Source organism: Oryx dammah, unplaced genomic scaffold (assembly GCF_014754425.2).
Source record: "Oryx dammah isolate SB20612 unplaced genomic scaffold, SCBI_Odam_1.1 HiC_scaffold_29, whole genome shotgun sequence".
Taxonomy (NCBI): Eukaryota; Metazoa; Chordata; class Mammalia; order Artiodactyla; family Bovidae; genus Oryx; species Oryx dammah.
The window spans coordinates 58,066,385-58,089,780 of record NW_024070213.1 but is presented as its reverse complement, the minus strand read 5'-3'; the positions used below and the strand labels follow the sequence as shown (position 1 = coordinate 58,089,780).

The 23,396-nt window shown below is 44.1% G+C and overlaps 1 protein-coding gene across 1 annotated transcript; it reads right to left on the bottom strand.

The window, feature by feature from the left end:
* Positions 1 to 233: 233 nt before the first annotated feature.
* HAL (histidine ammonia-lyase) lies at positions 234 to 22,812 on the bottom strand. The gene is made up of 20 exons (XM_040232783.1): positions 22,230 to 22,812; positions 21,325 to 21,385; positions 21,190 to 21,217; positions 20,524 to 20,598; positions 20,361 to 20,433; positions 20,202 to 20,268; positions 19,835 to 19,872; positions 18,876 to 19,001; positions 17,628 to 17,767; positions 13,877 to 13,924; positions 13,126 to 13,273; positions 12,255 to 12,350; positions 12,102 to 12,160; positions 11,127 to 11,207; positions 9,676 to 9,741; positions 9,102 to 9,267; positions 6,327 to 6,461; positions 4,525 to 4,633; positions 4,356 to 4,425; positions 234 to 1,885 (listed from the first exon to the last, which is right to left on the bottom strand). The coding sequence occupies exons 1-20, from the start codon at positions 22,474 to 22,476 to the stop codon at positions 1,745 to 1,747; spliced, it is 1,974 nt and encodes a 657-aa protein (XP_040088717.1). The 5' UTR covers positions 22,477 to 22,812; the 3' UTR covers positions 234 to 1,744.
* Between the last annotated feature and the right edge of the window lie 584 nt (positions 22,813 to 23,396).

The following is a 23,396-nucleotide window of genomic DNA, read 5'->3' as shown; positions in this document are numbered from 1 at the left end:
GCCCAGGTGAGCTCACCTGGAAGAAAATCATGATGCCTCCAGCTCTTCTGGGCTCCTCAGTGGGAAAGAGAGCGAAAGAATGTCTACCAAATCAATCACATTGTCTAAAGACACTTTGTACCATGTGAACATTCAATGACAAAAATCTTACACAAATGTAATTAACTGCAATTAGAATAACTTTTCCCTGGTGAGGTGATATACATTGTTATAAAAATCTAAGAATACAGCAATGACATAAGACAGTAAGACTTAGTTTATTCCACATTTACCTTGAAATTCCCTTGAGGGCACAGTTACAGAGCTGTATAGAAAACTCAATAATGAAGGGCCCCAGAAGACCAGCCCTGGCAACCAGCATACCCCACAGCAAAGTGACAAACAGCCATCAAACCAGTGGGTTTACTTGCTCCACTGCAACTTGTGGATAAGAATGAATAAACTTCATTCCTGTGTCCATGTTTCAGCAAAGAACAGCATCAAGAACCACCTTTCGGTCTACAGGTTCCTCAGCACATTTTGGTTTGTACCTCTCTGTCCACCTTTCCTGTGGACAAGTTGCAATTAGAAAAACCTGCTGTGAAATACATTGGACCCATTTTAGGCTGTCATCAGGTAGGAAAGCGGGCAAGCATGTCCGCCCTTTCCTTGACCAACTGCAGTTGTTAGAGCCGTGGTTTCACTGCACTTGGAAAGTGCTTTACTCCCCTTTGCACAGAAGGGTGCAGAGTCATAGCCTCAGCGAGTCAAGAAGTCATTAGATCCATCCTTCATTTGGACAATTACACTTAAGCCTTCCCAAGAGGTCCTTTATCTTCTTCAGTGGGGAGGGAACAGACTGGGTAACATCCTGAGGCCCATCTGATCTCTCTCAACAGGGCCTTGTTTTAATGATTACCAGCACAGAGAGGGGGTTGATTAACTTCTAAACATCAGATTCCTTACCTGTGAAATGAGGAGGCTTCTTAAGCTAGGTTATTACAAGAACATGAACAAAGTACTAACATGTAATAACACTAACCTCCGACTACAGTTAAAGCATCTGAATCCTTCTTTGATATGCATAGTGACATTTGATAAATATGAAAGAGTTCATTGAGAACCACTGTAATAGCAATCTTTCTGTTCATTCCTTAACTCCTTGACGAAGAGTCTCTTGTTGACCAATTGACAATTCTTTACTATAATTCAAATAATAAAACAAAAAGCAGCTTGAGAACAAGTTATGACTTAAAAAGTATTGCTTACGAAGACATATTAAGGAACATTCATATCATGGCTTAGTATAATCCACCAAAGTTAACTAGAACTTGTCAAAGCAAAAACAAAAAGAACAACCAAAAACCAAAACAAAAGAAAGATTCACAGAAGTCTAATGTTTTTGGAAAAGAATGTCTTCAATCTGTTTCAAGATTTGAGTTCATCTAATGTCAAGAGTCAAACATCCACACAATTGTGGTTACTATTCTCACCCTTAGGAATGAGTGACCTGTAGATATCGTTAAGAAATAATTAAAGTCCTATAACCTGGAAACACCGTTTACATCTCTAAGGTCAACAAGAACACAGTACTAGATTTAGTAAATGTAATATTATCACCAGCCTAACCAGAGCAGGTATTATAAGACCCAAACTGTATAATAGATTGATGCACCTGAGAAAGTTCTCAGGTCTCTCCTTCAGCATAGTACTATTTGCTGTCAAATTAAGTGCTATCTAATCTGCTAATTCATGACAAAAAGCATTAAAGATCCTCAGACTCTGGGATCTTGGTAGATTTCTTGTGCAGAAATTCCAGTGAAAATGCTGTTGGAGAAACAGGTCTTGATTCTGGAATATGCTCCATTCTGTATTTTTCAATGTATGGTGCAGCTACTTCCCAAACCTGAGATGCAAGGACAGAGCAAAGTATTGACATCATTGTTTTGTGATGCATTAAACAACTTCATCTGAAGTCAAAGCATTATCTCTACCTGACTAGATACATAGCAACTGTTTGCTTGCTTTCAACATAAGCCATTTGACACTTGACCTGTCAATTCGTTTTTGGTTGCTTTAACAGCTTTTGAAATACAAAGTTCAAAATGTTTCTAAAGTGACATTAAGGTTTTCAGCTGTTTGCTCTTCTAAAACAAAACAAGCCAGTGAACACACAAAATCTAGAGGATTCAGTGTGGGTTGAATTAAGGAAAGTTACTCAAGTGTGGAACTATGTGTTTTCTGAGGCAGGCCTTTAATGATAAGAGGCAGTGGGTCTCCTCTTTGCCCCAGTTCCGCACCACATGCACCCTGTTCTTTGGACCCTTGTTCCTCAGAGCATGGCCCCTGCACCAGCAGTATCACCTGGGACGAGTCAGAACGTCAGCCCTACTGCAGACCTGCTGAATCTGAATCTGCATCTTAACAAGATCCCTGGGAAATCCACGTGCTCTTTACAGTTCGAGAAGCACAGCTTCATAGCCTTGTTCAGGGTTTACCTCTACCTACCAACCTGTTCCCTTTCAAGCATAACACATTCTCAAATGAAGATCCAGTTTTCATTTTATATTATAGCTGCTTTTTATTCGGTTGCCCCTGATAGGAAAGGAGCATTTCCTATTCGTTTGTATTACCTTAGAAAATGTATTCTTTCAAAAGTGACCCCAGGGACTGTAGCCTGCCAGGCTCCTCTGTCCGTGGAATTTTCCAGGCAAGAATACTGGAGTGGGACCTCCCTGAAGAGATACTTGAAAATACTGGAGCTAACCTCCTTGAAAAGATATCTTCACTGCATGTTCACTCCAGTGTTATTTACAAGAGCCAAGGCAAGGAAGCACCTAAGTGTTCACCATGAAATGAATGGATAAAGAAACTGTGACACACACAGTGGAATATTATTCAGCCATAAGACAGAAGGAGCTGTTGCCATTTGCAACAGCACAGATGGGCCTGGAGGTCACAAGTGAAATGTCAGGCAAATATCATATGATCTCACTTGTATGTGGAATCTAAAAAAAAAATAAAATACAGAGAAGAGGTTGGTGGTTGCCAGAAGCAGAGGGTGGAGGAGTGGGTAAGGAAATGATTTGACAGTAGTCAGAAGGTACAAACTTCTGCTTATAAAATAAATCCTGGAGATGCAATGTACACCTTGGTGACTATAGTTAATAATACTGTATTGTATATTTGAAATTTGCTAAAAGAATAGATCTTAAGAAGTTCCTATCACAAGAAAAAAATAACTGTGTGGTAATGGAGGTTAACTAACTGTAGTAACCATTTTGTAATATATAGAGAGATCAAATCATGTTGTACACTAATATAATGATGTATGTCAAGCATATTTCTATTGAAAAAAGGCTGAGCTCTCGCCTACCTCTCTTCTAGCACCAAAGCTGGCAGCAAGCAAGGGAATTCTCCCTCAAAGGGTATGGGGAACACTTTCAAACGACAGGAGTGAAGGTCAAAGGAAAAAACTTCTCAAGAGCAGAGCAATAGTTCCAAAGGAAGTCAAGCAACTCTAACGGACATGATAGCTACAAATTACTGCAGAAAGTTTAAAGAACTTTAAAAATACATTTTAAAAATGAGTCCGCATTCCAGGCATGTGTCCCAGTTAGACAAATCTGTAGTCAATGAAACCAGAGGGAAGAAGCGATGAAGAGAACCCATATCTCGCCCAGCATGACAGGGAGGACACACCAGTGCGGGAGGTGGACCCAGAGCCCTTTGAATAAAAACCCGGGAAGTTCGTTTTCCCTTCAGGTCCGTGCAGTTGCTGGACCAGGTGGGGGGCAGCATTACAGAAGAAGAGTGTACTTTCAAATAAAAGAGAACCTTCTTGGTGAGGAGAAACCTATGAACTTTCATCTTCTTTTCTCCCCATGAATACTTGTCCCAAAATTCTACTTAAACTTCATTTCAGCTCCTAATCCTTAGGCGGTCAATGTTTGGATGCGACATGGGGCACTTGCGAGTTTGTCAAATAGCTTCTTAGTGGCCTTCAAAGTTGCATGAGCACCTTTTGGTTCACTTCCAAGAAACACCCAGGAAACAGAAGAATAAGAGAATGTTTCTTCTCTACTCCCCACTCCCACCCTGCTTCCCCTTGCGGTGGGGTGATTTAGCCACGAGGTTATCTCTGACTCTTGTAACCCCATGGACTGTAGCCCACCAGGCTCCTCTGTCCACACGATTTCCAGGCGAGAATACTGGAATAGGTTGCCATTTCCTTCTCCAGGAGAATATTCCCAACCCAGGGATCAAACATGGGTCTTCTGTATTGCAGGCAGATTCTTTACCAACTGAGCCACTGGGGAACCCCTGCTCCCTCTTAAAGACCCCAAACTAATAAACAACCCAGGCAGCCCGCTTACCTTCTGCTCTACGAGCAGCCTGTGCGCTGCCTCGATGTCTGGGGCCATGAATCGATCTTTTATCCAGGGCCTGCAGAGAAAGCACGTCACACCGTCAGCCAACGTTAACTGCTGCCAGGGTCCACAGGTGTGAAACGGTGTCACTTTCCAGGGATCTGTTTGGTTTTACCTCACAACAGAGCGCACCAGGTCATAGACCTTCTCCAGTGGAGTGGTGGTTTTCAAGGGGCGGAGGAACTCTATGCCCTGGCAGGCTGCAAGAAGCTCAATGGCCAACACTGAAACAAGAAGGATGAGGGGATGGCTGGTTAGAGTGTGACTCCAAGCTTGAGGGGTATAAAGCCCACACAAGCTGCCAGCCAACTAACGGATAGATGGTTCTCAGTCTATCGGTAGAATGAAGCTGCCTTGGTATTTGTATACCATTTTAAATCTACTTTTCTAACCCCTCGGCTGCATCTTTAATGCTGAGAAGGGGAGGACTACCCAGGTAAATCAGCTTTCTCCTTCTCCCTTCAGCTGATCAAGATGGATAACCTCTGTTTCCTATTTCCACCCTTGTGTAAATTTCCATTTGTCTTCAGTCTTGCTGTTCCCTATGGCCTGAAATACCTGGCACATACACCTTCATCAAAAGACTGAAGGAGTCAGTGAATGAGCAGATGAATCTTTGGTTGCCATGGAACTGTCTCTAATGTCTATTTTAAACCTTCAATTTCAAAGGCTCCCAACAAGACCACATAAGGAGGATGAGAGAGTGATGGATAAAGGGTGCAAGGTTTCTTTCTGGAATGATGAAAATGTTATAACGTTGACTGTGGTGTCGACTCAGAACTCTGAGTATATTCACAACTCTACTAAAACCCACTGAATTGTACAATTTAGATGGGTGAATTGTATAGTATATGAATTATATCTCAATAGAGCTGTTGCGCCCCACCCCCCAAAAAAGGATACTCAACTCTCTTACATTTATTTTAAAATAATGCTATTTTGTCAGTCAATTGCTTCCAATACAGTTGCAAAGATTGAGGAATTTAGAGAACAATGCCTAAAGGAAGGCAGTTTCTCTTTAAGAAACAAACAAGCAGTGATTAAGAAGGCTGGAATACTTTGACCCAACATTGCCCCACCTATGAACTATCTTTGCCCAAAAATGCTGGAGCTAAATCTTGTCAAGTCTTTAGGACCAGATGCAACCCACAAGAAATGGGACAGAACAGACGTACCACCACAAGCACGCTCATAGGTAAATCAAGAATATCAGTCTCTCAGAAAACTTAAGCTGGTTTTCAAACTAGTCAATGACATGAATTTTTTTTTTTTTTTTTAAAGGGGAGGAGGAGGAACTGTTGTAAATGAAAAGGAGCTTAAAACCTTGACCACTAAATTTAAAGACTGGGTCTTGAATCTTGGTTTGAACAAACAGTGGAAAGACATTGAAATAATGGGGAAAAGTTGAATACGTACTCGATGATACCAAGACTTATTGTTGATTTATGTTGGATGTGATAATGGTAGTGGGTAAGAAAGCAAACGTTTGTATTTAAGAGAGAAAGTGTGCAGGAAGAAAACATGATGACAGGGATCTGCTTGAAAATGATTGAGAAATTTTTTTAAGAAATTAAGTATAGTGTATTAATTGTTGAATCAGAGTGAGGCGTATATGAACGTTTATGGTACTAATCTCTCCACTTCTGAATGTTTTAAAATTATTTCATTTTTTTTAAAAAGCCAACTGATGAACTGGCTTAGCCAGAAGGTGTGGATTCTTAATCTTCAGCCAGCATCAAAATCGCCTAGAGGGCTTGTTAAATCCAGATTGTTCTGTTCTCAGAGTCTCTGAGTCAGCAGGTCTGGGGCAGGCCCTGGGTCCCCAGGTGATACTGATGTGCTGCTGGGGATTCCATTCCGAGGACCATTGGCATAGCGGTCATCAGTGAGGCCTTCATTCCAGCTGCCTGGGGTTACCTTGTTCCACGTGCTCAATGACCCTGAGGGCCTTCCTTGCTGCCCATCCTCCCATGGAGACGTGATCCTCCGTGGCAGCGCTGGTGGACAGAGAATCCACGGACGAAGGATGGCACAGAGCCTTGTTCTCAGAAACTGCAAGAGGCCAGAAACTAAGTTAGGAACATATTTTTGTTCCTAATAGAAAAATGAAACATGGCTCCCCAAAGTGCTCCTCAGTGTGGGATACCCTCTCCAGGAGTTCTTGGTCATTATCAAAGCAAAGTTACTTTGGGAAAAGGAAGTCATGTGGGGTTTTTTTCTCCCCAAAGTAAGAAGGACTCTTAAAATTGTAGGGAGTTCTGAGATAGGACTGAGAAGGGAACCCTCATATTACAAAGCAAAGTTGAAAACACTGTAAGCATTTGGCATGCTAGGAAGACTAAGGGAAAAAAGAAGTGATGGTCATTTCCAGGACTTGGAGGAGAATCAAGTTATGTCAGCAGATGAGGTGGGATTAAGATTCAGGCATGGCATTTGCAGGTTGAGTCTGGACCCACAGACCTTGAGCAAGAAGATTTAAAATTAAAACTGTCCAATGATGACATAAGTGGCTGTACTCAGTTTAAGCAAGGGCTCGACGATGGCTGGGGATGTCTTGGAGATGTAGGGGGCAGTCTAGAGTTTGGCCTAGGTTGCTGTCTTTCAAACTTTATTGTGCACGAATCACTCTGCCTTGTTTAAGTGCAAATGTTGCGTTTCAGGTGGGGCCTGAAATTCTGCTGTTCTAACAAATTCCCAGGTGATGGCTGTATTTTGCCAGTGGACTGTAACTTAAGTAGCAAGGACCTAGGTTACAGAGTTCTTTCTCCCCAGCTTCAGAAGCCAGGAAATGTCCGAGTCAAGAGTTTTTCCCCCACCTTTCTTTTTGACCTATGAGAGCAGCTTTGAGTTCTTTTCTATGCTATAGGGTATCCGGGAATAATCCAGTATAAACTACAGTGATTCACTCATCCTATTTTGCCCAGAACTTTCAGGTTTCAGCACTGCAATGTAAATCACCTGGTTTGGTGGAGCTTGTTTAGAAAGGTAACTTACAAGTGGCCAGAAAAAAAGAAAACCACCAGTTTAATTATAATGAGAGCAAGCCGAGCAACTTCAAACAGCTAGGGCAGCTAAACACATTCAAAGGAGACTCCCCAACTTCACAACATTCTCTAAAAATCAATGACCACCCCACCATGTTAATGTGGGGGCTTCCCAGGTGGTGCTAGTGGTAAAGAACCTGCCTGCCAATGCAGGATACATAAGAGATGCGGTTCAATCCCCGGATGGGGAAGATTCCCTGGAGGATGGCATAGCAACCCACCCCAGTGTTCTTGCCTGGAGAATCACATGGACAGAAAAGCCTGGTGGGCTGCAGTCCATAGGATCTCAAAAAGTTGGACATGACCAAAGCAACTTAGCATGCACGTGTATTAATGTGAGAAGTCACTGCCTTTTAAAGGGATTTTTTTTAGTAAGGAAGTAAGTGAGCAGATAGAAGACACTGGACAGAAGATGAATTCAGTGGCTCTTTGTTAGCTGCGTTGAGTCTAAGTGTGAGACTTAACTGAAGAAGTGGTTATTATAAACTCCATAACTAATATTTAGTGCTTATGGTATGCCAGACATAGTTCCAAGGCTTTCCATGCATTAATTCATTTACTCCTCAGAACAGCCCTATTAGGTAGATTTTTCACCCCCATTTTACACAGGAGTAAACTAAGGGTCAACAGGATTAAGAAACTTGTTCCATACCAAACTGCTGATAAATGGATGGAGACAGGATTCAGACCCAGAGGCCGTTCTCTTATTGAACTGCCATGCTATCCTGCCTGTTGGGTAGGCTTGCCAGAAAAAAATTGCAGATGCTTAGTTAAATTTGAATTTCAGATAAAAAAAAATTTTTAGTAACAAATAATGTGCTGAATAATTCAACTTCATTAAATGTATATTAAGTGCATCCTGCATTTCTGTTTGTTAAATTTGGCAATAATGTAGGATTAAGTATTGATCAAAATGAAATCCTCATTAATTGAAGTCTGAGCATAGATTTGGGAGCCAAAATTCATGGGTTTGAACTCTGCTTTACTTCTTAGTAGCTGTGCAATATTGGGTAGGTTCTTTACCTTCTTGGATCTTCAAATATCCATCTGTGAAAGAGGAAATAATAGTACCTGCCTCTTGGTATTGTTTGACAATTAAGGGAGTAAATATAAGTAAAGCCCTTCATGCTTCCTTTGTGCCAGGTCCTGTTCTGATGTTATTTCTCTGCCCCTTACAATCTTGAATTAGAAATCTGCTATTTTCCAGCTCAATTTTCATAGAGGGCATTTTGCTTCTTATAAGCATTTTTGTGTGTTTAATCACATCCTTATGTTTTTAGTGGAAGTTTCACCAGTAGCTATAAACATCTTTGTCTTTTTCCTTCTGATATTCTTCAAATTGAGATTAGGGGGAAAGACACAAAAAGGAAGTTCACATGTTATGTCACATTGCTTCCTACAGAGAAATCATGAAAACCTCCCTATTTACAACCTCATTAGTGTATTATTACATTTCAGTATAATGTTGCTTAGGTTATATTTTATATTTTTTCTCGAAACATGCTTTTGAATTGAGAGAGGTAGGATGCACATAGAGGTGGTGGAAAAGTTAGATCTCATTCAAAGACAGAATGTGATACTTTCAGGTAAAATGGAGAGACCCATAGATGGATGGACTTGAATTCTGGTCAAAAGGCAGGGTCCTTACCCAGGGCTGCAGCGGTGCAGTGGGCTATCATGAATCCGGAATTCAGACCACCTTCAGCCACCAGGAAGGCAGGCAGCTCGCTAAGGGAGGGGTTGCAGAGCCTTTCAATTCTTCTTTCACTAATTGCAGCAAGTTCATGGACACCAATGGCCAAATAATCCAGGGCCTGAAAGAGTATCTCAATTAGGTTGGCCTAGAGAATCCCAGGGATGAGGGAGCCTGGTGGCCTGTCATCTATGGGGTCGCACAGAGTCGGACATGACTGAAGTGACTTAGCAGCAGCAGCAGCATATTGGGATATGGGCTTCCCATGTGGCTCTAGTCGTAAAGAACCTGCTGCCAAGGCAGGAGACAAAAGAGATGCAGGTTTGATTTCTGGGTCGGGAAGATCCCCAGATGAAGAAAATGGCAACCCACTCCAGGATTCTTGGCTGGAGAATTCCATGGATAGAGGAGCCTGGCAGGGTACAGTCCATGGGGTTGCAAATAGTTGGACGTGACTGAGTGAGTAACTAATGCTTTCACGCATATTGGGATATGCTTTCAGGGTCAGGAGCAATTCTAAAAAGCTTACTTTGGCTGGATATTCACCATGGAAGTTTCCTCCAGAAATAGTCTCTCCCCTGCTGGCAAAGACCATCTTTTAAAATCAGTTAAGGCTTCTGAATAACACTTGCTGAAAACTTGGAGCATAAGTCTCTCCCTAATTGCTCATTTTTAACATTGAGGTGGCAGCCCTTGTAAAAAGGCAGGGTGGAGAGAAGGAGAGTCTTTGCACAAGTAGGTGTTGACATACAGGGATACAAAGGTAAACAAAACAAAACAGAACACAGCCTGAAGTAAGCATGTCAGAGAAGCCGCACTGAACAGGTCTAGTGAGAAACCTCACACAGCTGCTGTCTGCCAGTCCAGGCTGTGCACGGCTCTCAGGGCTGCTGATCAGCACTTTCTCCAATGTTAAGAACTGAGGCAGGCATGAGGGAGAAGAAATAGATTCCTAAGGGGCTGGGTGGTCTTTAAAGGCAGTGCTGTCTCTGTGATGACTTTGCCAGTATGATTCCTGACTGATCACATCAAATTATAAGGAACTAAGTCAACACAGAACATTTTGTAGCAAAAACAAGGTGGTGCTGAGAAACCCCTACTGTGAAGGAAAGGAGCGCTCCATCCCTAAGAGATGGAGGCATTCTTACACTTCTCTGTACAAACATGGGAACACTGCTTTGAATAAAGTGGCACTAGTGGTAAAGAACCGGCCTTCCAATGCAGGCAACATGAGAGATGTGGGTTCTTCATGGGTCGGGAAGATCCCCTGGAGGAGGGCATGGCAACCCTCTCCAGTATTTTTGCCTGGAGAGTCCCATGGACAGCCTCGTGGGCTATAATCCACTGGGTCGCAAAGAGTCGGACACAACTGAAGTGACTTAGCGCTCACTCACCATGTCAGAAATAAGCTCAGGATGGGGAAAGTCATAACTCTGATCAATACTTAGGTAAATGTTAAAAGGCTTCTGTGTAGTACACCAAAGTATCACTGAACCCCAGAAAGGCTTCTATAAATGCCATGCTACTCAGGGTCTCCACAATCACACTTGTGATGTAGGTCTTCATCCTTCTACCAACAACCTCAGCAATGGGTTTTAGGGCAAATGCCTTTGTGAAACCCTTCAGCTGATGCTGGAAATATCCCCTGTAATCTTTCATCCATCAGTTTTGGAAGCACAGCATGTTAGACTCCAAACCTGAGGCAAGGTTCACAGACCTGTCTCTGCCACTTATCAGCTCAGATCTACAGCTAGTAGAGGCATTTAACCTCAGAACCCAGACGTTTAGTCTATGAAATGGAGAACCAGAGAGGTTATACAATTTTAAGATCTTCAGATCTTAAAATTACCAGCTGAAATTCTATAATTACAGCTTCAGTTCAGTTCAGTTGCTCAGTCGTGTCCGACTCTTTGCAATCCCATGAATCGCAGCACGCCAGGCCTCCCTGTCCATCACCAACTCCCCGAGTTCAAAAGATACAGGGTTATCTGTTGCACTGTTAATTTCTGTGGTTATGATGTTCTTCACAAATGCTATTGTGTCATTCACCACACCATGGACCTAAAAGACAATATCAAGTGAGTTAATTCATGGAAGACACTGAGTCTGGTGCCTGTCACGTAGTCTAATATTCTTATTAGAACTGTAAGGACGTTTAAACTGGAATTTATTCTTACTGTAGAGCTAATATGTCAGTCATTCCCCACAGACATTTTTCAGTCTAGCTGAGCTAGAACTGAACTTGCTGAGAAGAAGGAAAAGAGCATAAAATGAAATGAAAATAAAAAATTAAGCTTCATTAAATCATTTTCATTTAATTTATTCTATGGAGGATTCTTCAGTACACTATGACTTGGAGCTTGGTACAACCTGAAATACTGTCTCATTCTTGAGATGAGGTTAGCTCCTTATCCTACTAATTTCTATTTGCAAATGAGTTATAACATCTGCAATACACGTTGCCTCACTATAGTTTAAAGTTAAGACTCACAGGTTCATTTATAATGGTTTATGTCTGCCTGTTAAGTGCAGATAGATCTAATCATGGATATGCCCTTGAATTGTGGTTGGATTTTCCCAATATATCCCTGGCAGTTCTAATAGGGAGAACCAGTAAAACACCATTGACTGGTTAGGATGATATTATTAATAAGAATTTTTTTAGAATTTTTTAAACTTAGGTTACTAAACCTAAACAACAAGCTGTCTGTTTAATTTCTCTACAGGGGGGTTGAGCAAAGCAATTCAAAGGGAAACAAGCAACTTACATAGAGAACAGAAACTTCATAATAATTGGACAAATGGGGGTATATATGATATACATCATTTTTAATAGAGGCCATAAAGAAATCTGGATTACCATTAACATTACACAACTTCCTGACACCTTCCTCGCTTTCTATCCCTATCTCAAATTGGGAGAAAGAATAGAAACTTGTTGGGTTTTTTGTCTACCTGTGGACAGCAGCGCAAGGTGTATGCATCTTGAACACGGTCGCAGAACCTGTGACTTTCTATGGAAAGGGTAGAGGGGATGGCAAGGGGCATGTTAGCAATTCTTTGCAATTATTTTCAAAAGCAAGTAACTTCAAATAGGCATGCCCAGACCTGCTATTTCAGATGGGTGGTGATCCGAGTCCAAGAGGGACCGAAACCGAAAAGCAACTTCAACTTGCCCACGATGAGGGCGAACAGCATGAATGTCTAGAATTGATGAAGGAGGAAAAGTCTGAGCAATTCTTATATTGAGTGAACTACCATCACTGGCACAGGACCGTGCACTGTGGTGACCTGGTCCTGCAAAGCCCCAGGGGTCCTTAACCATCGCTCAGAATTAGAAACTTAACTCCAAAAGCAAGATTTTCCGTATTGACTTTATTCTTTCTACTTTAAATATCTGAATGCAAACTATGAGTTGAGCCCACAGGGAACTCAACTCAAGACAGTGGGCCTACCCTGAAAAGATTTAGGCTCATAACAGAAGGGAGCTCAGTGGCCTCATTTAATTAAGTCATTTTTAGACAGGTGTTTGTTTGTTTGTTTGTTTGTTTTTTGGTCCTACTACATATAAGAGTGGAGAGTCCTTCAAAGTCTAGAAAAGCTATCACTTGCACAATTTTTCTCTCCCGATTTTCTAACGGGCACTAGCTATAATTCCACACCAATTCTCAAATCCTGCCAACAGATCGATCCTTAAGACAACAAGCAGTTTGATGGGAATCAGAGCTGGTGGTATGGGGCAGGTCACTTAACTCTCTGGGTCAACATTTGTCTGTGAAACATGGTCGTTTCAAGGATCAAGTGTAGCATAACCGAGATGAAGCTGCAGCAGTCCTGTGAATGCACAGGCACTTGAATTTTCTCCTTCCCCACCATCTACCCCCGCCACCCCCAAGTCCAAAGACCTTGACCATCCCATCCCACCCCCCACCAAGCTCTGGCTGAATGAATAGCAAGCAAACAGCAGAACCATGCTGACCAGTATCGAAGGCTTTGGTGGTGCCCTTGAGCACCTCGAGGGTCAAGGCCGCCACTATGTCAGCTTGCCGAGTGATGGCGCTGGCTCTCTCCACAGCCTCACAACCAAGGGAGGTGATCATTTGTGTCCCGTTGATGAGCGCCAGACCCTTCAGATGATGCAAGAGACATTTCCTAATGCTTTTTGTTGTAACAAGCACTTCTATGGCTTTCCTATGATGAAAATTTGCCTTCAGCTGAATGATGTTGATTCATGGTTTCTAAAGTGCAGGGCAGTGATGCTTGTTTAAGTACTCAAGGATGACTGCCGTCGTATAAAATTTGGCAAACAATAGCTGTGAATAGTTTCCCTGTCATGAAGCAGCAGTGGAGTTCCAATGTAGACAGCATATAAAACCTTTAGCTCTTCATTATGCTATATTTCTTCAAGTTCTCGTCATTACAGGTAAGACACCTTGAAAAATTTCTGATCTGAGGCTCTTAACTTAGAGCATCCTAAGTGATGTTGGTTTACAGTATCATTCCGGGATCCTTAGAGATCCTGATTAGAAGTTTAAGTTCTCCTGTAAAAGAATCCCTGAGCATCTCTGTACTGGAGAGACTTTTCAGTAAATAAGGGAGAGCCCTTTCTTCAGTGACCAACTTAAGCAAACATGGAGGCTATGTTTAAGAAACCAGTGAGGCTGATATTAAGACTAAAAGTAGCGCATAATTATTTGTTAAAAGGAACAAATTTTCCTTGAGTCTCTCACCTCTTTTGGTTTCAAAACAATTGGCTTCAATCCATGAGCTGCGAGGACCTGTAGAATGATTTTAAAAGTGAAAATGGGTATCAAATGAAATACCAGCATATTTTTAATTTCATGTAGAATCTAATAAAAGTAAGCTCAAAGGTCTGTCTTCTAAAAGATTCAGTTCAGTCACTCAGTCATGTCTGACTCTTTGCGACCCCATGAATCGCAGCACACCAGGACTCCCTGTCCATCACCAACTCCCAGAGTTCACCCAAACTCATGCCCTTCGAGTCGGTGATGCCATCCAGCCATCTCATCCTCTGTCGTCCCCTTCTCCTCCTGCCCCCAATCCCTCCCAGCATCAGGGTCTTTTCCAATGAGTCAACTCTTCACATGAGGTGGCCAAAGTACTGGAGTTTCAGCTTCAGCATCAGTCCTTCCAAAGAACACCCGGGACTGATCTCCTTTAGAATGGACTGGTTGGATCTCCTTTCAGTCCAAGGGACTCTCAAGAGTCTTCTCCAACACCACAGTTCAAAAGCATCAATTCCTCAGTGCTCAGCTTTCTTCACAGTCCAATTCTCACATCCATACATGACCACTGGAAAAACCATAAGCTTGACTAGATGGACCTTTGTTGGCAAAGTAATGTCTCTGCTTTTCAATATGCTGTCTAGGTTGGTCATAACTTTCTTTCCAAGGAGAAAGCATCTTTTAATTTCACAGCTGCAATCACCATCTGCGGTGATTTTGGAGCCCCCCAAAATAAAGTCTGACACTGTTTCCACTGTTTCCCCATCTATTTCCCATGAAGTGATGGAACCAGATGCCATGATCTTCGCTTTCTGAATGTTGAGCTTTAAGCCAACTTTTTCACTCTCCTCTTTCACTTTCATCAAGAGGCTTTTTAGTTCCTCTTCACTTTCTGCCATAAGGGTGATGTCATCTGCATATTTGAGGTTATTGATATTTCTCCCGGCAATCTTGATTCCAGCTGGTGCTTCATCCAGCCCAGCGTTTCTCATGATGTACTCTGCATATAAGTTAAATAAGCAGGGTGACAATATACAGCCTTGACGTACTCCTTTTCCTATTTGTAACCAGTCTGTTGTTCCATGTCCAGTTCTAACTGTTGATTCCTGACCTGCATATAGGTTTCTCAAGAGGTAGGTCAGGTGGTTTGGTATTCCTAACTCTTGAAGAATTTTCCACAGTTTATTGTGATCCACACAGTCAAAGCCTTTGGCATAGTCAATAAGGCAGAAACAGATGTTTCTCTGGAGCTCTCCTGCTTTTTCCATTCTGCTCTATTCATCTTCTCTGATCTGTTCTCTAGTTCTCTTCTTTAGTCTGCAAGCAGACTTAGCTTTTGAATGACTTTTGTACCTAAAATTATCAGAGGGTAGTGTATACAAACAGAGAAGTCAATGGCACCCCACTCCAGTACTCTTGCCTGGAAAATCCCATGGGTGGAGGAGCCTGGTAGGCTGCAGTCCATGGGGTCGCTAAGAGTCAGATATGACTGAGCAACTTCACTTTCATGCATTGGAGAAGGAAATGGCGACTAACTCCAGTGTTCTTGCCTGGAGAATCCCAGGGATGGGGGAGCCTGGTGGGCTACCATCTATGGGGTCACACAGAGTTGGACATAACTGAAGTGACTTAGAAGCAGTAGCAGCAGCAGTGTATACAAAATCAATCCTGAATATTGGGTTCTAGGCCCTTTGCAGTCAGTTTGCACTTTAGTGATTCACTTTTTTTTTTTTTAAACTGCTGCTTCTGAGCACATGTGGACATCCAGATGCAGATGCTCCAAGGCTGGGCTCCTAACTCTGTCCATACTCCCTGGCCTCTAGAGCTTGACCTAAAGTCCTCCACCCTCCTCCTACTTATCTGAACAGCAGCAGAACCTCCCACTATCAGAGCAGGGCTTCTCACTTGTATGGCATATGTGTGAGCACCAGTGAAGAGGGGGGTGTATGGCCTAAGAGATAGACACAAAATCCTCAGAGGAAATGGGCAGAATAATCTTCTGCTGAAATAAAAGAAGTGAAAGCAGTCACTAGGTTAAGATTCCTCTAGGGAAGAAGGAAGACAGAGGTAGCACAATCATTTTCACAGCTTATTAAAATACCAGTCACATGCCTAATTCTGTCCTGGGTGTGGGTCTGAGAAAGGGAAAAATGCAGACAGACAAGTTCAAGGGCAAATACAGTCATAGGTTAAATACAGTAATAGGCAAATACAGTCATAGCACATTGGTTAAGTGCTCCACGAGGTAGGAAGTGGGCAAGGTCCAGGGGAAAATAGTCATGTAAGATGCTGAGGGAGCACAACGGAAGGGCAAAAGGGAGTTGGCAGTGGTGGGGTATAGGGGAAAGAAGCAGAAGAGCAGAGAAGGAAGTTTCTCAGAGGTCTTAGCAGAAACAGGAAGAGACAGGTGGACATGACTGGCCCCTCCACCTCAGACACAGCATGCTCCAGCTGCAGGGGACCTCTAGCTTCTGTGATGTACAGTGTTGGTGCGGAAGGATGCGGGTGGCTGGGGGGGCAATATGGCAATAATATGGCAAGACTCTTGCAGGCCACTTTCATTTTAAATATTATCCTAAGGACAATGAGAAAAATGACAAGTTTTGGCCAGGACATGATCAGAATTGCTGTGTGAAGGCGGTTGAGGGGGACACTGGCTATAGAGAAATAATCAAGATTAGTCTGTAAAGAAGGAAGGTGATCTGGAACTCAAACCAGAAGGACCACCTGTTCTCTTGACTTCTTCCTCCTTGGTCCTCTGTCGCTTGACTCAATATTAGGGGACCTCCCAGCAAAAGGTCAGAGATGACACTTCAAACAATTATTTGGGCTGCTCTGACAACCCAGGGACCAAACCCACATCTCCCACATTACTGGCAGATTCTTTACCGTCTGAGCCAGCAGGAAAGCCTCAATGAATGTGTAGATGAATAAAGAAAATATTAAGGCTTTGTCAAACCCAGGCCCTTCTGACTGACCACCATGATGAGAGCTTGGGTGTGGGGGGATGTGGAGTCTCCTTTCCAGGGGCCTTATATCAGGGCCATGATCCACAGCTCTGTACCCACTAGACCAGCAACTAGCTAAACCTCCAACAATGTGTGACCTCCTGGATAGGCACTGGGAGTGTATTAGGTGCAGAAGTTCCTGCAGTGAACACTAGCAGCTTTACCTTTTTACCAAGGTGATCACCAAGTCCAGGAGGCTGATGGTTGTATAGGGAAGCTAAGAGCATCGCTTAGTTGGACGCCTGTAGTGCACTAAGGCACTTCCCTGGTGGCTCAGGTGGTAAAGAATCTATCTGCGGTGTGGGAGACCTGGGTTCGATCCCTGGGTTGGGAAGATCCCCTACAGGAGGGCATGGCACCCACTCCAGTACTCTTGTCTGGAGAACCCCCATGGACAAAGGAGCCTGGTGGGTTATAGGCCATGGAGTCACAAAGAGTCAGACATGACTGAGTGACTAAGCACACGCACGCGCTCACGCGCGCACACATGTGCACACGCGCACGCGCGCACACACACGCGCGCACACACACACACACACACACACACCCACCCCCACTAAGGCTGGGCTCCTGACTCAGTCTATACTTCTAAGCTTCAGTTATCACAGCCATAGAGTGGGAATGCTTTGTCATCAGGCTGCTGAAAGGATGAAGTGCTAGAAAACACGGAAGTCTACCTGGTGTCCATCCTGGGGAAATGACTGCCATGGAAGCTATTATTAGCTTACGTATTTAGCATCAGCCCAGCCGCTCTTTGGAGACCACATCTTTCCTTCTCCAATCAGCCCGAGAGCAAGATGAGAGAGTGGGGCAAGGTCTCCACTGGCACCAACAGTTCCTTTCTCTGGAACATATGGCAGGCAGGAGGCTGGGAGAAAAGGACACACTGGTTACTTCAAGAGTACTTCATTCTAGCCAGCTTCGCTTTGACACTGAGACCAACCTATCCCAAAGGATCTAGTATCACAAATGGCACAGACACCCAGGGAAAGACAATTGCTTAAGCACAGGTAATGCTTAAGGAACCTGGCTGAGCTGCTGTAGAAAGAAAGAGGCGACGGAGAGAAAGAAGATAGGAAGGCAGACCCTCCTGGGAGCAAAGCCTTCTCCATAAGCCACTTTAAGTTTAGACTTATTCTAAGAACATTGGGAAGTATGACAGGTTTTGGCCAGGACATGGTCCGATATGCTGTGTGAAGGGGTTGGGAGAACACTATATATAAAGAATTAAGATCAGACTGCCTAGAAGAAAGGTGATCTGGAACCTGTATCCCACAATGATCATCTCTTCCCTTCTTCCTTCTCTGCCCCTGGGTCCTCTGCCCCTTTGTTTACTGTTACTATACATGTCACATCTTGTCTCCACACTGGAATTTTCCCAAGAAGCAAGCCCCAAAGAGTCGAATTGCTTTTTCTCTTATCACTAGACCGCCACGTGACCACAACCAAGTCTTTCGTCTCTGTATTTCTGTTCTACCTTTGGAAGAGGCTGAATTTCAATTATTCTTAAGTCTGGCAACCCTACCACTTGGGGAGCATGAAGAGTTCAGATCCCCAGGTGCTGCCAGAAGCACTGAACTGGTCTTTCGGATGGACATCCAGGAATCATTGTGTTTCCCAGATGATCTGAGTAACTTCTCTAACCACGTTTGAGCACCACTGAATCGAGGGTTCTCTCCACCTCTGAACTTAAGGCCAAACTTAAGGGGCTTGTTCTGATTTTAAACATGCTGAATGCTAAATGAAGGGTGATAGAGAAGGATGAAAGTTCACAGGAGTAAGAGTCTCTGCCCCTGACCGCCCCTCACCTTCTGCCCCCATATAGCTATCTTCCTTCTTGCCAAGCCCACTTCCCACTCATCATCATTAGTTTATGTCTTCTTATGTCACCAATATCTCACCACCCTGTCAATCAAGTCTGCCTGTGGTGCCCACCCAGCCTGCATGAAGGGTCATTTGGGGATCCATTGCATTACCATTAAATACTTCGACAACTTGTTTGAGAGTCTCCAGGGAAATGCCACTGTATCCTTTGGCTAAGACATTGATCCTTAAAGCCAAGAGCATCCGGCATCTCTCAGGGATTAGTGGTTTTCCAACGCCTACAAAACAGAGCTGATGTTTTCTTTAAAGAAACAAAATACAATCCTCCTCCTCCCAGCCACCTCCATCTCAAATTGCTCTCCACATCTTGGTTCAGGTAGTTGCACTGCCTTCCCTTTTGATTGTCCCACTTCCTCAGGTCTCATCTTCCGGACAAATGTGAGACTCCAGTCTTGCCTCCCCAGTTCTCTTCCTTGGAAGCTTCAGTGAGCCTGTGCCCTCCCCAACACCCCTGGAATGGTGTCCAGTCTTCTCACACAAGGTCTCTTGCAGTCTGATGGGAGGCAGTTCTTGACAGTCTCCCTTCTCACCACATCCAGATCCACTCGTCCCTGAGTTCCAGCTGTAATTTTGTCTCTTGACTGCACCACTCTTTTGGCATGACCGTATTCATGCTCCTCATCCCAATTCTATCCTTCCATCTAGCCCATTCATTTTTCTGAGATTCAGTTGAAAGGATATCATGTCTGATGCTCTTCTTCCCTCCTTGGCAGCAGAAATGGCACCTACTCTTTGGAATGTGCTAGCTGCTGGTGGCTGATACAGGATGTCTGATACTGTGCTGCATGGCCACCCCTAGGCATCCTTGCAGGGTTCCAGCCCCGCCCCTCCCCTTGGCTCCTCCCACCTCCTGCCCCCTTATGTAAACCAACATAGTACAGTCTGCCCTTAGCACCTGTGGATTCCTTATCTGTGAATTCAACCAACAACGGAGACTGGCTGAATCATTCAACCTGTGAATGTAAGAACCTAGAGGTACTGAGGGCTGACTGCACTTCATTCATCAAATCAAACAAAACCTAGGCGGCACTGGACGTTTGGAATGAGTTACCTGAAGAATGTGAACGGACTAGGTTGAACTGGAGTTCCCTAGAAGAGAAAGTGAAGAAACCCCTCTCAGATACCTCACCATGAAAATGTCCCCTCAGCTGGGAAAATGAAGGGAAAATAGTCAAATCTTTGGAGGGGCAGAATAAGGCATGGTAGAGCAATGCAAGAAACCAGCAAGTCTGTATTCTCTATGTCAACTCATGTGTGAGTTAACCTGAGCCTCACCCTCCTCTGTAAATTGGAGCAAGTATTAATTATTTCCATTGTTGAAAGGAGTCTCTAAGACAAGAGTTTGTGTGTGTTTGGTGGGGAGTGAATCAAATTTATGTGAATGTGTGTGTCTTTGGTGGGGAGTGAATCAAACTTACTCGAGTTTACTGACGGGAATTACAGTTCTGGCAAATTTCCCAAAACCCGTAGTAATGCCGTAAACAACTAGAATAAAAAACAGACGTCGTACAATTGGATGCATGCTGCACTTTTTAAGTCTGTAAAAAGAAATATGTAACACAAAGAGAAAAAGATACCAGTTTTTTCTTCCACGATTCTTTCTATGACTTCCCTGGATTTTTGCACCTTCTTTTCAGCAGTGGGGGTAAGCTAGGAAGAAATTGGGCAGAGCTGAACATGTTGCAGACTTACATGGGCAGCAAGAAAGGTTAGGACATCACCCCCCTCTATTCAGCATACCTTGATTTTGTAGTGTCCCTTGCCCAAGCTGACCAGGTCCTCTGTGGTCAGACTGTCCCCATCTAAGGTGATGTACTGCACGAAAAGAAGGGGATCTCCGTGAGCAGGAACAGCTTAGCTGCTCAAACAAAAGAGCAGGGAAGCATCGAGCAGAATCAAGATGTGGCAGTTCAGAGATTTTATCACTACTATGAAACATGAATATGGTAGTTGAAAAGACAGCTTGCTGAAGAGGAGGTTAAGGAAGAAACATTAGAAATGGAAAAGCAGGACTTCGTGGTGGTCCAGAGGTTAGGAATCCACCTGCTAGTGCAGGGGACAAAGGCTCGGTCCCTGGTCTGGGAAGATTCCACGTGCCATAGGGCAACCAAGCCCATGTGCCCAGAACCGTGCTCTGCAACACGGGAAGCCACCACGGTGAGAAGCCCCTCTCACTGCAACTAGAGAAAGACCTGTGCAGCAATGAAGACCCAGCACAGCCAAAAATAAACAGGTTAGAAATAATAAATGGAAAAGCAAAATGTCTTTCCCTATTACACAGAGCTGGATAATGCCCTGTCCCCAAGGGTTATGTTTTGCTCATGAATTTTGCGAGCTCTCCCCCACTTAAATGAGGAGGTGGGGGACTTAATTTTCTTAACAGAAAGGAAGTGGTTTGAAACTTACCTTCTCAGGTTCCCGGTATTTGCTGTATCTGAAGTCAGGTAAAGGATAATACTGGGGAATATGGAAAAGCCCCCAGCCCCATCACTGATGGGAGGGGCCCCCAGAGCAGACCAAGGAGTCTGCAGGAAAGGATACAAATAAACTCCTTCTGGCTGCGAGGGAATGAAGTCAGGAGACATAGCATCTCCTTCTATAACTGAAACAAGAGTGCAAGAGATACTCTTTTGAATCACAACCCAGAGTCACATTTGGCATTACCGGTAAACCAAGAAAAGAGCTCTTCAATTGCCTTCAAGTTCTATATAAATAACTGCTTTAAAACAACTTCAGATGCTTTCAGAGAGCAAAAAGTCAGAGATGTAAACATGCATGAAAAGGTTTAAATGAAAGTTCAAGATTCAGTCTCCACTTCCATTGCCATCATCAGCTTTATTTTGTTTTAAATCTATTGTTTCAATATATTATACTTTTAATATTTAGTATTTGTGATGCATTTAATAAATCTAATATTTAAACCTATTTGTCTTAGTGTTTGACAGTTTTGTTAAACAAAATTGATCTAACTTGGTTTTAAAATGATGCTACTGGCCTCCTGTCTGGCAGGTTCTTTTGAAAAGCAAAGGGACTTTGAAAATGATCCAGTAAGCAAAGGGCTTTAGCCCTTCAGTCTTGAGTTCAGATCTAGTCTTTCCTATTAGTAAGTAACTCTCCTCCTTTCTGAGTCTGCTAACTCATTGTAAAAGGTAGATAAGAATACTGCCTTCCTCACAAGGGTGTTTGAGAATTTAAGATGCTCAGGCAGCATGCATTTTCCCCAGAGTAGATTCCCTGGAGGAAGGCATGGCAACCCACTCCAGTATTCGTGTCTGGAGAATCCTATAAACAGAGGAAAGTGGCGGGCTACAGTCCATGGGGTCGCAAAGAGCCGGACACGACTGAGTGATTGAGCACACACCACCTATACACAGGAAGGACAGGGACCGTCTCTCCCGGCAGTGCCCGGCTACATGCTTTGCGGCCCCTTCCCTCCAGCCACTCACCCACTTCCACGAACTCATTGTCCTCCAGGGCCACGTCCAGTGGGTCTTCATTGTCCAGCAGGCCCAGGCCTTTGCAGCGGCGCACGAGGAAGCGGGCGTCGTCCACCGAGGCGAAGCCACCGTTGTCGGGCTTGTTCTTGATGTAGCGCCGCACTGCCTCCCGGCCCAGCCAGCCCACCGTGAGCTTCGCGTCCTGGCAGGGCACGGCCAGCCACTCTCCGCGAACGTGCACCGTGTACCGAGGCATGGCTCCTCCGCCTGACAGTCACCGGGCGGGCGGGGAGAGCTTTATTGGGAGTGAATGCCGAGGTGTGGTCGACAGACCTAGGATGGACTTTCAAACATGCCGCCTTTCTTGTCCTGACTCATTCTCGCAGGGGACAAATATTTATTGTGGGCCCCACGGTGTCCATTTGAGTTTTTGCTGCTGAGTGAGGAGCAAGAGTGAGGGTTGCCGCTGCCAGCTATCTGCCCTCCACGTCTGCTACTGGACAGGCCTGGGGTCTCCAGCCGGGGGTCCTGGCACTTGTGGGCCCTGCTGCTGACTTCTCTCTGCAGGGGCTCTGATTCCTTCCTCCCCTGGTTTCTGTGTGCCTTCATTACGGGCAGCTTATAAACACCATGTTCCTGTCTTTATCTGGAATTACTCAACTGTAAAATGCTCTCCACACCAGCAAGTGTCGCAATCCTCATCCATTTGTTTATTCCCCAAATACCTGTTGAGTAACTCTACCCTTTCCATGACTAAGGTTTTCTGAAGCTGTCCCTCTAGAGATCATTTTCACAACTAAAGGTCATCATCTGGGTGACAAGCCACCGTCGACTGGAGGTGAACAGCTCAGACAGCCATAGGTGGGGCACGGCTCCACCACTTATGATCCTGGAGCAGTAAGTTATTGACCAGCCTGTGTTTCCTCATCCAAAAACAAAGGGACTAATTTCCTCACTGCAGTGTTGCAGTATCCATGCCTTGTATGTGCTAAGTCACTGTGGTTGTGTCTGACTCTTTGTGACCCCATGGAGCCCACCAGGCTCCTCTGTCCCTGGGATTCTTCAGGCAAGAATACTGGAGCGCACTGCCATTTCCTCCACCAGGGGACCTTCCCACCCCAGGGATCAAACCTGGGTCTCACACTTCCTGTATTGTCCGGCAGGTTCTTTACCACC